General features: G+C 36.3%; 1 protein-coding gene and 1 long non-coding RNA gene across 7 annotated transcripts in view; one reads left to right on the forward strand and one right to left on the reverse strand.

Moving 5' to 3' along the window:
* The window catches only part of LOC113879504, a 139,920-nt gene extending 132,913 nt beyond the window's left edge, over window positions 1-7,007 (forward strand). For both annotated transcript variants that reach the window (XR_003507342.1, XR_003507343.1), the window contains one exon: window positions 6,841-7,007. This is a non-coding gene — a long non-coding RNA (uncharacterized LOC113879504). The remainder of the gene's footprint in view (window positions 1-6,840) is intronic.
* The window catches only part of UBE3A (ubiquitin protein ligase E3A), a 119,126-nt gene that overhangs the window by 18,323 nt on the left and 86,250 nt on the right, over window positions 1-14,553 (reverse strand). For 4 of the 5 annotated variants that reach the window (XM_027521036.1, XM_027521038.1, XM_027521037.1 and 1 more), the window contains 2 exons: window positions 12,907-13,211; window positions 5,039-6,285 (listed from right to left, as the gene is read on the reverse strand). In XM_027521036.1, the coding sequence (XP_027376837.1) occupies window positions 5,039-6,285; window positions 12,907-13,211 (1,552 nt within the window). Of the gene's footprint in view, window positions 1-5,038; window positions 6,286-12,239; window positions 12,385-12,906; window positions 13,212-14,553 lie in introns of those variants that run through there. The other variant, XM_027521039.1, reaches the window with a different exon arrangement.

Genomic DNA, 14,553 nt, shown 5'->3' on the forward strand with positions numbered 1-14,553 from the left:
TTGAAAAATAGATGGCAAATGAATTTAGTGGGTGAAAATTTCTTATTATTATTTAGATTATCAGATATCTAAAGTGGTCCTGTAAAATATGGTATCATTTATCACACGAAGTCTATCTTTTACAAAAACTATGTTTGATTGTGGTAAAAAACAAAAAGCATAAAATTCAGCAATAACTACTTTGACAAAGGTCATTATTAAGGGACTGCATTTATTTTCATTTCTCTTAAAATAAGCACTTCTAATTCATTATTCAATTAAAAGACTTAAGAACTAAATGGCAAAGGTAAATTACTTAATGTAGTAGACACATACCATTTAAAATTGAATTTTTTAAATCAAAAGCTATCCTGAAGGTAGGATATTTGGAAATTGGAAGAATATACGTCAATGAACATTCTGAAAAGGAGAATTTATATGCACCCTTCATTTATTTTTATATACAGGTTTTCTTGTTGTCTAGTTACTAAGTTGTATCCAACTCTTTTGCAACCCCATGAACTGTAGCCCACCTGGCTCCTCTGTCCATGGGATTTCCCAAGCAAGAATATTAGAGTGGGTAGCCATTTCCTTTTCTAGAAGATCTTCCTGACTCAGGGATCAAACCCGCATCTCTTGCATTATATTCTTTACCACATCAAATTTTGACTGGAATAATAAGATTTTTAGATTATCCAGACACATTTAGTTTTTTCATTTTTCCATAGAGATGAAGTTGCTTTATCTTAACTATAAATGTTTGGGTAAGAGCCAAATATAATATAATCACATCTCCCTGTGAGACCAGGAACTGTTAGTTCTACTTATAATTCTGCCATTAATTTCTATAGGTTAGAATCTGAGTCTCATTTTCCTCCCATAACACTAAGGAGTCTGACAAGTTTCACTGCTTTAAACTATTTGGTGCTGAGAATCTACGTAGATCTACTTCATTCTCTTGTTCTACTTAAAGGACATAAACCAAGCACAAAGTTCTTCAACTAGAATCAATCTTAAGAAACTATAATGGCCACTGCACTAAGCATAATATAGTGAATGTAGAAGATATAATCAAGCATACCAAAGGGCCACAGAGTACTCCTAAAGGACTACCTAAAAGTAGGTCAGTTGACAAGTAAAGAATCAAGTTTTGTTTCAACAATAACTAACGGTGTCTAACAAGGAAAATGCTGGGGACTAGATTAGATAGTACCAGCAAAGTCAAAAGAAAAAAACCAAAAAAAATAAAGGGTGAGTGATTTTTAGAAGAGATTGAGCATGATCTCTCGACAGTCCAGTCATTTGTCTGCATCAACTTTCATCTTTTTTGGACTCTCCTATCCAATTCTACATCTCATGTTCAGATGTGAGGCGCACAAAGAGGTAAATGTTATTAGCAAAATACTGTAAATAACCTCATCACATTAGAACTTTTCTCATTCAAATTGAAAGCTGAGTTCTGAGCCTATTTATCACTGTATTGGGACTTCCCTGGTGGCCCAGTGGTAAAGAATCTGCCTGCAATGCAGGAGACGCTGGGTTTGATCATGGGTTAGGAAGATGCCCTGGAGAAGAAAATGATAACCCACTCCATTCTTATCTGGGAAATCCCATGGACTGTGGAGCCTGTCGGGCTACAGTCCATGGGGTCCCAGAAGAGTTAAGACATGACTTGGCAACTAAACATCATCATCACTGTACTCTTTCCTAAGGAACAACAAAAAATAGTGAAAATAAGTTCCAGGGAGAAATATTCAACTAATTTAAGGGTGTAGGGGTAGTTCTTAAACAATCCTGATATCTATTTGTGGAAAGACAACTGATATATTATATTTCATTGATTCTTAAAATCTGCTTTTCTGTTTTTATACTTTAATGTATCTGAAATCAGGATATAACATAAAATTGATAGCATCTCAAAACTAAACTGGCAGCATTTTTTCTTTTTAATGGTAATAACAGTGTGCCCTACAACCAGTGAATGATATGTTAAGTTTGATAAAAATACTGTAAACACTAATAATACTCCTATTGTCATCGAAAACATTCCTCCAAAAACTCCAATTAGGGAACAATCTGCTACTCTGCTTTGAATTACATAGTACATGAAACCACTGAATACTATTTTTCTTTTAAAACAAAAAGTCTGTAATCAGTAAGTGAAGTTACTACCCCTCCCTTCAAGTTAGTCAGTCTTAGAATAACTGACAAATAAGATCCAACAGAAAACATACTCAAGAGTGCCATATATGTATAACCAATTTCCAGGCCTCATTTATAAACTAATGAGTAGACAGGTTTTAAGGCTTCTTTTAGCTCTTAAAAGTCTAAGACTCTATAACCTTAATTATTTAATTATTAATATTGAACCCACCACAAAGTTTCTCATCTCGTCTTCTTTTCCTGGCCGTACTCTGTAGTTCAAAATTAGCAGGTCGTAAGAAAGTGGTTGGGCTTCCAAGGTGGTGCTAGCAGTGGTAAAGTGTCTCCTACCAATGCAGGAGACATAAGAGACACAGGTTCGATTCCTGGGTCAGGAGGATCCCCCGGAGGGCATGGCAACCTACTCCAGTATTCTAGCCTGGAGAGTCCCATGGACAGAGGAGCCTGGTGGGCTACAGTCCATAGGGTCACAAAGAGTCAGACACAACTGAAGCAACTTAGCATACATGCACACAAGATAGTGGTCAATAGGTTTATTTTGCTTATCAAATTGTGATATAAAAAGATGAGGCTTAAAAAAGGCAAAGTAGATCTTTGGGGAACGAGATGTTGAAACTCCATCAGTATTTTCTACAGTGTACCCTGAGAGGATCACCTTACACTACTTGTTATTGTATCACCTGCTATGAATGTTCCCTCAACATTTGCAGATTATCAATGTGACTACCATCATCTATTTTGATGCTTTAAAAAATAAAAAAAAATCTTTTCACACTGTTACGAAAGATGGAAAGAAGGGAGGGAGAGAAGTGAAGAGCGGAAGAAAATGAGACTAAAATCTGTTTAATGTGTGCCCCTAAGCTCCTCAGCAATCATGATTCATCTTTACATCTCTACTGCTTAGCAAAGTGCCTCACATAAAGGGTTTCTGAAGTGGTAATATTCAAGTACAGATGTTACCCAATGAACACTAGCTTTGATATAATAAGCCAAACATAAGGGGGAAAAAAAATTTGTTAGCATAATTTAAAAGCTCACAGTTAACTTTACCCTAACACTTGCTCAAAGGAAGTCCTTATAAACCAAAACGGTTATTTGCTCAAAATTCTGGAGGTTTAATTTTTAAAATAGAATAAAATAAGTATACAATAAGCACCTAAACTTCTGTAGGTTCTTCATCTTGCTTTACTGGAGTATCGGGGGAATGGGACACAGGCAGAGGGAAAGAATAGATTTCTGAGAGGGCAGTTAGTAAGGCAGAAAATTTTTTAAAACTCTGGATTGAGTCTTACAGAGTTAATTTCAAAGGTCAGGTATAGCTTTTGCTGGAAACACATCAAAGGATCCCAAACCCCAAAAGACAAAGATAAAACGTGTAGTTTAGGGATTTGCTCTTCTAACAATGGAAATTCACAGACAGACCTCAACATGCTTTCTATAAAACATCATCACTTCCTTATACAATATCCTATCATTCTGCTAAACTATAGAAAATAAGTTACTAGCTGCCTGAAGATCAGTTATTAAGTATAGTACATTATTAGTTATTCATGTAGCTCAAAACCACTAAAATAAAATTAAAAGGACACCAGAAAGCAGCAATGGTAATTACTTCAAGCAACCACTGCCCTTTCCTGTCTCTGGCGAAAAACTGCCTCAGTTTCTTAAATAATGTAGAATCTTCAACACTAGAAATATATTTCGTATTAAAAACACACACACACACAAACAGTCAAAGAGAAGTACAGAATTCCACACCTTTTAAATTTCCAAGATGTCCAACAACTCTCCCCAATGATTTAGTTTTATAAATTCTCAGTTTTAGACAAATCTAATTCTAAAACTAAAGTACATTTTGAAATAAGTATCATTACTTTCTACTTATCTGTGCCATGGGCTCTTTTCCTTTATAAGTATATAAGACTGACTATATCTTAATTTTAGTTGCCATTAAATTTTACTTGAAGTTGATGAAATACAACTAGTAATACCAGGTATACCTAATATTATAAATACAACAACACTCTGTGATAAAGAACCCTCTGACAAATGTAAATGTTGGTACATGTGATTGGCATCTGGATTCTGTCTTCTAGCCAGGCTTATATTCTTAAATGAGGACAGTAAATTTTTACTTTCTGTGGAGGTAAAGAATGAACAAAAAGCAACGTTATCTGAAAGAGGGTACATGTATTCTCAGCATTCTCCCTCTCCCTAGACTGGAATGATTATACAGGCACCATTAATTGTAAGATTCCTGGAATAGTTGTTTTCCCACAAGTGCCAACCAACTCTAAGGCCCTGCACAGTCCGTATGTACATTGAAGTGGGAGGAAACTCACAGCCCAGCAGTGCTTTACAGGGACACTCAGGGTGACCCAGCAGGGACGCTCACTCGCAGCGTGCTCCAGGCTGGGTCACTTCATCTACCTCACAAATTTTACACGATGGAATTTTTAGACACCACTTCTATTTTATGGTGTGGTATTATCCTACCACTTCTCCCCAGTAAGACTTAACATTCATACTTATTATCGGGTATCTCCCAAGTCCCCTTGTTCTGTGTTCTAAAACATCCACTTCTCTTCTGAATGAAAAAACTTCAGGGGTTAGTTGTCAAATTTAGAAAATTTATTCTTTTTCAAAGAGAGAGTTAACCATGATACAAGACAATCAATATTTTGTGGAACATTTATAAACTTGGACAGGGCAACAACAAAAGTATAGTACTTACAATAAAAAAAAGTCAATGCGTTCCTATACTATATAGTATCATATACATTCACCCACATCCCCAAAAAGTCACTTATAAAATGAATTCACTGAACTGTATCACAGCACGCCCATCATTAGGTACTGGATCTAGTACTAATTTTTAAACAGTAGCCCAACTTACCCGGACAAGTGCATCATCTATGATATGGTCACGTCTGACTTTGAGTCTCAAATATGGATTCAACTGCTGTCCTTGAACTAAGCTGTAGAGAACAGTAATTCTTCGTTCACTGTACATGCGAATTCTATTGTCATAATATAATCCCAAATTCTTTGTGACAGCATTCAGTATAAAGGGACATGTCATAAAAGAGAACTTGTTCTCTGTTTCTACTTTGAAAAAAGTATAATCTTTATCCATTTCTAGAACATCATTCAGTGGTTCATTAATAAACTCTTCAAAAGGGATAAGTGGTTTTCGACAATCCAGAGTTTTAACAGCAAGTTCAGTTTCCAGTGGGTCCACTCGAGGACCTTTCTTGTTCCTTCTTTCTTCTCCCAATAACTCCTGAAGTGTCAATTCACTGGACTCAGGAAGGGGCTCTTCATCATCTTCTTCATTATGATTTGTGTCTACCTCCCCTCCTACTACATTTGCATAGTAAACCATTTTCAAGCACTTGGAAGCAGCAACAATAGCATCATCATCGTTCACTAGATTTCGATTGTTAAAGTCAGTGCTTATGACTTTGTATGTAATAAGCTGCTGAAATGTTTCCATCATTCTCCGAATCTGGTCTGCACTGTATTTAGACCACAGTCTGACCAGTTTTCCTTGGGCTGCAAGGGGTAGCTTACTCATTGCTTTGCAAAATAGTGGCAAAGCCATTTCCAGATATTCAGGACTGTGGAGATTTCTGTTCTCCATGACAATAATGAATAAATTCAGATAATTAGGATCTCGGGAGTATACATTGTGATACGTCAAGTCACATTCCACATTAGGTGACAAATACACAAGTGCATTGAGAAAAGCAGTTTCTATTTTTTCATTAGAGAGCAATCTGGTGTAGACCCTTCTAATAGCCTCAATATCCACAGACACATCATCAGGGCCTAACTTTTGTAAGTTGTTATCTCCTTGTGAGCTATCACTTATCCTTGAGGAAGATGCTTCTGAATCCTCCTCCATAGCTGCTGCGGAACATGCAGCCTTTTCCTTTTCGTCTTCATCTTTATCTTCATCCTTTCCTTGAAGAGATTTCAGTTCTTCCTTGGTGTGTTGCTTAACTTTCCGAAAGCTTTGTACCAATGCTTCAGCACTAGAAAAAACTCTTCCAATAACACGAATTAAAGGGGAATAATCCTCTCTCTCTCTACATAATTCAAGAATTTCATACACCATCTCTTCGGTTAGGTAAGTCACATCTAGAAAATTAGGAGAAGAGAGAACATTTATTTTTATAATATACACGCATGTTTGCTTTAATAAATTCTAGTGAAAAACAAAATAGCCAAATATTTTACACTAAATACCACTTGTGATTTACAACTATTTTTAAAAAGTATCTTTGTTTCAACAAACAAAACATGCTTATCTTTTTTTCCCAATGTACTAGTAACAGCAGTACAACCTTACTCATTCTTTTATATTCTATATACATTCTTATACACAGCTCAAACTTAATGAGCTCAAACTCTTTTCACAATGATGGCATATATTAACATGCACCATTAACTGTAAATATGGATCAAGGATATCATGTGCTGATTCATCACATTCCTCACTGTAGACCAGAAACAACAACATATTTCTGAGAGGTTTCTCACTTCACTATTGTTTTCAAAAGACTAGGACTGAGGCAATGTTTTCAGAAAGGTTCCTTCAGAGTCTTCTTTTGGAAACAGCCCACGTCCTAAAACCAAACCAGTTCCTTTCTGAGTCTTCCTTTATACTTGTTTTTTCTTTTTTTTCCCCCCCAGGTTGACCATTCTGTGGGTGACGGAGAAGAATTAATATTATCACTAACCATACACTCTGAAGTTGACAGATACTGCCATATGCAGCCAAGTAATAGGCTGGAATAAATCTTACACGGGAACAGGAAATAGTTACAGAGTAATTAAAAAACAGAGTGGGAAGAAGGCAACTTACAAGCAGACAAGAGAAACATAACTACTGCTGCTACTGCTGCTGCTAAGTCTGCTTCAGCCGTGTTCGACTCTGTGCAACCCCACAGATAGCAAGCAGCCCACCAGGCTCCTCCATCCACAGGATTTTCCAGGCAAGAACACTGGAGTGGGTTGCCATTTCCTTCTCCAAAACATACCACTAGTAGTCACCAAAATTTACTTCCTCTCCTTTCTGGGTACAGAGTTGGACACATTCTCCTTCTTTCCCAGCTTTCTGAGATAAGTGCTACTTTCAGGCCAAGGCTCTTCTCCCTCTGGCTAATGGGATGACACTCCTAGGATGATTCTGAAAATTGTGCTGAGGATAATAGTTGCCAATAAAGCTCCATCTTTGAATGACTGCGTGAACCAGAACTCTCTGCCAATCCAGGATATTACAATTGTTGGACGAGCTAGAAATAAATTTCCACTGTTTGTAATAAGACAGCATTCGTTCTGGAGTCTACTTAATATTGCACTCTAGCTGATCCTTACAAAAAGCCTTTCATTTCCTCCACCTTGACTTCAGTCTTTAAAATACAAGTAATGGTTATCTCCCCTAAACTGATGTTACCACTGTTTTTTCAGCTTGTAATATTTAAATCCATGGGAGTTTATTAAGATTTTCTATTATATCCATTCTTCCCTATAAAGAAATAATATCCTAAGGCAAAAATGACAGGAGATCATGAAAGGCCAGACTGAATTCAACTTACTACACATTTTCACAGTTACAAAAATGCTAACAAGGTGAAATGCTAATGAAATCAAAGAAGAAATAAAAAAGAAGAGAACACTTCAAGGACTTTTTGAGATAAAAATATCTGGAGCAATGGATTGTTACAGACATGACAAAGTCTGTTGCAGTTTGCTGGAATTCATGTTACCTCCCTCTCATATCTGTCTTTAAATAATGTGGCTTAGGCCTACTTAGAAGCTTTTGTTATTAGACTTTTTTATATCTGCCATTATCCTCTTTCAGAAAAACCAGACAACGCTATGACTCTCGTTATCTTTAATGACAAAATTTAAATCTATATGTATATTCCCTTGAGAGGAATAGAGTAAATATAGAGATTATGGAATGCATGAGTACTTAAGAAGACTGCCACTGCATGAGATACATTAGAAAAAGAAAACCTCCATGTGTTCCTTCTCTCACACTTTCCTTACTCAAGAAAAAAATACAAGCCCACACACAAAAATGAACCTTAACACACTATTTTCTAAAACTCCAAGTTCTGATCTTACTCAAATGTTGATTTATTTTGTGCACCTTAATCTGAGCTTTTATAGTGTTTGACCTTTTCAAAGAAGGTACTGAGTGACTGAAGCGGAAAACAATGTAAAACAATCAAACTCAAAAAGTAGCAAACCCCAATGCTTGGGAACATCACACAATACAGCAATGTGTTGACTTAACACTTCATAAAGCTCCCATGAAGTTCAACTAAGAAAAAAAAAACAACTTTAAAATTAAAATAACTATAATGTACTCATTCCATGATTGATTATCAACTAAAAAAAAAAATCAGAAAAATCCATCCTATTATCTGAAATAAGCCTATATAATTACAAATTTTCACTACCAAAGCTGAGAAATATACCTCAGTAACAGTACTTTTTCTGTTATGACTTGCATGAATATCAAATAGTGTGTGCTCAGTCTTGTCTGACTCTTTGTGATCCCATGAGCTGTAGGCCATCAGCCTCTGTCCGTGGAATTTTCCAGGCAGGAAAACTGGAGTGGTTTGCCATTTCCTACTCCAGAAATTCTCTCTGACCCAGGGATCAAACCCAAATCTCCTGCACTGGCAGGCAGATTCTTTACTACTGTGCCACTGGGAAAACCCCAAGGTATAAAAGAAAATGTTTTAACAGTCAACAATTTATTGTATATTATAAGTACTTCAATAAAATAAAACTTCAATAACAACAAATTATGGGATACAATAATAAAATAAATGTATTTTAAATGAAAATACATAAGCAAAAGTGCTTCAATGCTATGGTCAAATAACTACATTAAATAAAAAGATGAGTGAAAATAGCCTTTACAACAGTAGAAAACCAAATTTCACTTTACAAATCAATAGCAAAAAGAAGAATAAATACTCTGGGCAAAGATAATTAAAAATATGAAAGTTCCATGTTATTTGTGTGTGTGTGTATTCTGATCCTTAATTATTATCAAACGTGTCTGGCATTACTCAAAGTACTCAAATGTTTGACAGGTAAGATTAACCAATTACTAAAAGGATATGAAATATTTAATGACCAAACACAATATCTCATTCTAAACTAACAGAAGAAGGTCTATGTTTTATGCTTGCTAATACCCCAAGACTTTTGTGTCCTGAGCCATATCAATTTAGTTTGCATGGCTTTATTAACTTACTTTCTCTACTGTAATTACGTCTTAACTCCAAAGGAAGGACTAAAATCACTTCATATCTGAAATGTGATCCTCTGAAACTGCTCTCTTCCCTCCAGCTCTCTAATACATCCAGGCAGGTACTTTATGCTAGCTAACTCCAAATTCATTCACCAATCTTTATCATGACATGCCATTATGAAAGAAACTGCGAAAACTAAACACTAGTATTCCAATCCTCACTCGCACTTGGGGGACCGATTTATGAAACAGGTCTGCAGACCTCAGTGGAAGTCTATCAGTAGGTTTCTGAGGGTTTGCTTTCCTGATAAATGAGGCAAACATGACTAATTCATATTTTGAGTAGAAAAAAAATCATTTATTTTTTATTAGTAGATAAAATAAGCTAACTAGTATCACCATTTCAAATTATGAAAACAAAGACTATAGAGGTAGCTACACATCATAAAACTGTTCTTTAACAAATTAAAAAAAAATGTGCTGTGCTCAGTCATGTCCAACTCTTTGGGACCCATGGACAGTAGCCCATCAGGCTCCTCTGTCCATGAAACTTTCCAGGCAAGAATACTGGAATGGATAGCCATTTCCTACTCCAGGGGATCTTCTGACCCAGGGATCCAACCCATGTCTCTTGAGTCTTCTGCATTGGCAGGCAGATACTCTACCACTGCACCACCTGGGAACATTTCAAGACCACTTTTCATATTGGCTAGTAAAAATTATCAAACTGTGGCAGAAATAAAAATGAAGCACTCCAAATAGTTTTCGTAATTTTGAATAAATTATTCAGGTATGTTTATAGGAAAGGGAACAAGTGATATATTTTGTCTATTAACTTTAAGAAGATATATTCGAAAACAATGTTATTGACAAAAATCTTAATCTATCCCTTTAATCAAAAGAATAACAGCTTTGTCATCAAAGGATAATTTTAGTCATGTAGATAATTATCGTCATTATGACAAATGGACCCTTGTACTGTACAACATATAAAATTTCTTAATATGATTCCAACCTCTACTTTTATATTTGCTTTAGAGTAAAAGACATTTTAAAATGCAAATGATTAGTGAATGAACAGCTTCCAAATGCTGAACCACCAAAATACCAGATTTTTATCACACCACAAAATCTAATTTTTGGTCCTTGATACCAGACTGGCAACACATTCTTTTACAGCCACACCCTCTAAGAATAAATCCTTAGGTTTGTTCTATTAAAAACACATAGGCATCTTCTTCTAAACTTCAATAATCTCTTCCTGGAAAGTGTGAAACTGCTAACTGGAGTGTATTTCCCATTATTTTAATGGGAAAAAAATTACAACATGTTCTTTTAAGATGATGCAAAAAAAATCCTAATTTCTTAATATGCAACCAATACATGGTAAGTAGCTATTATAAATAACTATCCAGTTAGGACACAGGACACTGTGCTTCCTAATCATCAAATCATAAAGTTGTTAACGCTCTGCATGCCGTAAACATGGCTTATGTTTGGACAGCAACGTTCTAGAGCCACATACCCTGTTGGTGACATGTCATGCCCTTTAGAACATCTTCAAGTGTTTCTGACATTCTACTAATTCTACATAAAAAGTACCAACATTTTATCCACATAGTGTTTTGCTTAAAATGTTAAGCTGAATCTTTCAGACATAAGTATAAATTAGCTAAAAGGACACTGCATTTTGAGATATAAACATTCTAACATTTGGGTATCATGAGGCATTCTACTGAGAAAACAATAATTGAGACATTTTTGTATGATATACCTATATATTTTATATGTGTATTTGAATAATATTCTTAATCTATACCATTTTATACTTAAATTCTCATGCAAAATCAGAGTTTAGGGCAAACTATTCAATACTCAAAACTGAAATTAGAGCTAGCAAATATAATTGGCACTCAAAAGTACTAGTGGCATTGACGCATTCATGATTCCTGGTGGAAACATACAACAGTGAATACAGATGCTGCCAGAAAAAGGGGACCGAAGAAGAGTGTTGCAGACTGGAAGAACAAACTGCTAAATTATACAGATTTGAGCTTAAACAGTACACGAAGACTGGGATTAACCACTGCTGTTGCTGCTGCTGCTAAGTCGCTTCAGTCGTGTCCGACTCTGTGTGACCCCATAGACGGCAGCCCACCAGGTTCCCCTGTCCCTGGGATTCCACTAAGTACCTCTAATCCAGATAAAGCACATAGCCAAAAAGATGGGTACACCCATCCTGTATTATAAACCTCAATGGCTTGCTGCATTCAACTGTGACAGCACACCCTACATTCACAGTAACTGTTGTTCTTGTGATACACATTTACTGGGAAAATGCACATAATGTGCTGGTGATTCAGTCGCTCAGTCATGTCTGACTCTTGCAACCCCACAGACTGTAACCTGCCAGGCTGCTCTGTCCATGGGATTCTCCAGGCAAGAATACTGGAGTGGGTAGCCATTTCCTTCTCCAAGGGATCTTTCCCACCCAGGAATCAAATCCCAGTCTCCTGCATTGCAGGCAGATTCTTTACTGACTGAGCTATATGGGAAGCCCTTCTTTTACATTATACATATTAACAACATTCCCTTATTTATCTAAGGTGTGCACTAATTCACAGAATAGAAATATTCACACAATAAAGTTGTATAAAGTTGTAAGAACTGCTTTATTGTGGAAATGAATAGAAGCTATAACACAACAACATTTCACTAATTTAAACTTGATTCAAATGACGTTACTGAAAACTTTATAGAGATTTAACTTATATACATCCTAAACAAAAAGCTTCCTTTTTTAAAACAGAATTACCTCTGGGCAGGGCTGTCATTCATTCAGAAATTCAATTAGCTTGTTTCTAATACTGATTTGCCTTCACTGGGAGAAAGAAAACTTGGGTGATTAGACAGCAAAGTAAGGCTTGGATGGAGTCTACCATTGTTAGGTAATGATTCTTGGCAGTATGAGTGTGCTAAATGCCTGGGAGAAGATGAGCATGATACAGAAAGAATAAATTAGAAGGAAAAACATTATTCTTCAGGTAACTATTACAACATTTGCTGTGTCTTCAGAAATAGAAATTCCTCTTTCTGCTCCGTCTGCTATATAGTGCTCAGGTTCCAAAATGCATTCCAGATATTAGGCCAGCTATTCTAAGCTGGTTGACTTCATGGCCAGCTTATGTGATTAACTACTACGTAATACATTTTTCCTAGTGGAAAACATTTAATATTTCTAATCAATCCATTAAGAAATGAACTTTTGGAAATATAATCTGCTTCTAATTAGAGACCATAAGAATAGTGAAAGAGTTAAATCATTAACTCAATTATTATTTAGTTCTGCCCTTTTCCACATAAAAATCAATTCCACTATAAACATGTCCTAAGCAAACGACAACACCAACACCTCACACATTTTGAAAATCTCTAATTTGGTTTTCAGTAAAAAATTCTCAATTAAAAATAGAACAACTTACCTTTAAAATCATCTCTTGCTCCTTGCCCGTCCTTCTTGTTCATTTTTATGTCAGAGCAGTTGTTAGAGGCACCTTTAGAGTTTTCAAGGTAAGCTGAGCTTGCTCCTTTCTTGGAGGGATGAGGATCACAGAGTTTTGCATTAATCTTATAAAGCTCGAGGGCTTTAATAGCTGCTGCATTGTTATCCATACGACGAAAAGTTGGACAGGAAGCACAAAACTCATTCGTGCAGGCCTCATTTCCACAGCCCTCAGTTAACTGGTGGTAGTAGCGTTCTATTAGATGTTTTGCAGCTGCTCGCTTCCTGTACCAGACATTCAAACAATAAGCACAGTGATTAGTACAGCTCTCAGGTACAAAGCTCAACAGATCATCAGCAAGGCAAAAGTTAGTCAAGCACTGAAGTAATAAACTTGCATATTAAGATAAAGTATAGAAAATGGAGATGCGCTACTTACACAAAACCTTTAACTGGAGAAATATTTGATAGCTATTTCTTAAGACCTAGGAGTATCAGTGCTTGTCAAAATACTGTTTTCATAGAATGTGCTTTCCTTTGGTTTGGTGAGTGGGGCTTGTTTGATGTGTTTTAATTGTTTAGCACAACAGCTGAAAAGTTTTGTGACTAAGAGTTTTGTGACTAAAGTTTTGTGACTAAAATGTTATCACTTTAAAATTAACACTAAGAAAATGAAGAGTCTAAAGTACCATTCCAGCTTTCTTTTATATAATCTCCGTTTTGTTTCAACAGTCTGTAAATACTTGATTGATAGGTAACACAGAACTTCTATGCGGAACAAAAAAGACCCCCCCCTTCCCTGTTTCACTATATGGGGAATTTAAAAAGATATTTATAAATAAAATATTCAAAGCTTGTATTATATTGCAAGAAAGTGGCTCAAAACATACTACCCTGAACCCAAAAGGTGTCATTAAAACTTCCTCATTAATACCATGGTACCATTAATACCTCATTAATACCATGCCATGGGAATATCAAATATTTTAAACTCTCTTTAGAGCAAAATCTTATACCCCTCTTACTTTGTAAGCTTAATGTATGTGAATTGAATGTTTCATTACTGCTGTTCCAGAAGACCTAGCAAGGTCAGTCAAAGTGAAAGTGTTAGTCCCTTAGTAATGTCCGACTCTTTGCAACTCACTGACTCGTTGCAGGCTGACTCATTGTAGGCTGCAGAACCGACTCACTGGAAAAGACCCTGATGCTTGGAAAGACTGAAGGCAGGAGGAGAAGGGGACGACAGAGAATGAGATGGTTGAATGGCATCACTGACTCGACAGACATGAGTTTGAGCAAGCTCTGGGAACTGGTGATGGACAGGGAGGCCTGGCATGCTGCAGTCCATGGAGTCACCAAACGTTGGACCCAACTGAGCAACTGAACTGAACTGAACTGACTGTAATCAGGAGACTGTAGCCCACCAGGCTCCTCTGTCCATAGAATTCTCCAGGCAAGAAAACTGGAGTGGGTTGCCATTTCCTTCTCCAGTGGGTATTTCCGATCTAGGGATTGAACCCGGGTCTCCTGTATTACAGGTAAACTCTTTACCATTTGAGCCATCCAGGGAAGCCCAGCAAGAATACTGAAGAAGGGGTTATTTCATCAAGTAAGAAGCTGGACTAGA

This window comes from Bos indicus x Bos taurus, chromosome 21, assembly GCF_003369695.1.
Source record: "Bos indicus x Bos taurus breed Angus x Brahman F1 hybrid chromosome 21, Bos_hybrid_MaternalHap_v2.0, whole genome shotgun sequence".
NCBI lineage: Eukaryota > Metazoa > Chordata > Mammalia > Artiodactyla > Bovidae > Bos > Bos indicus x Bos taurus.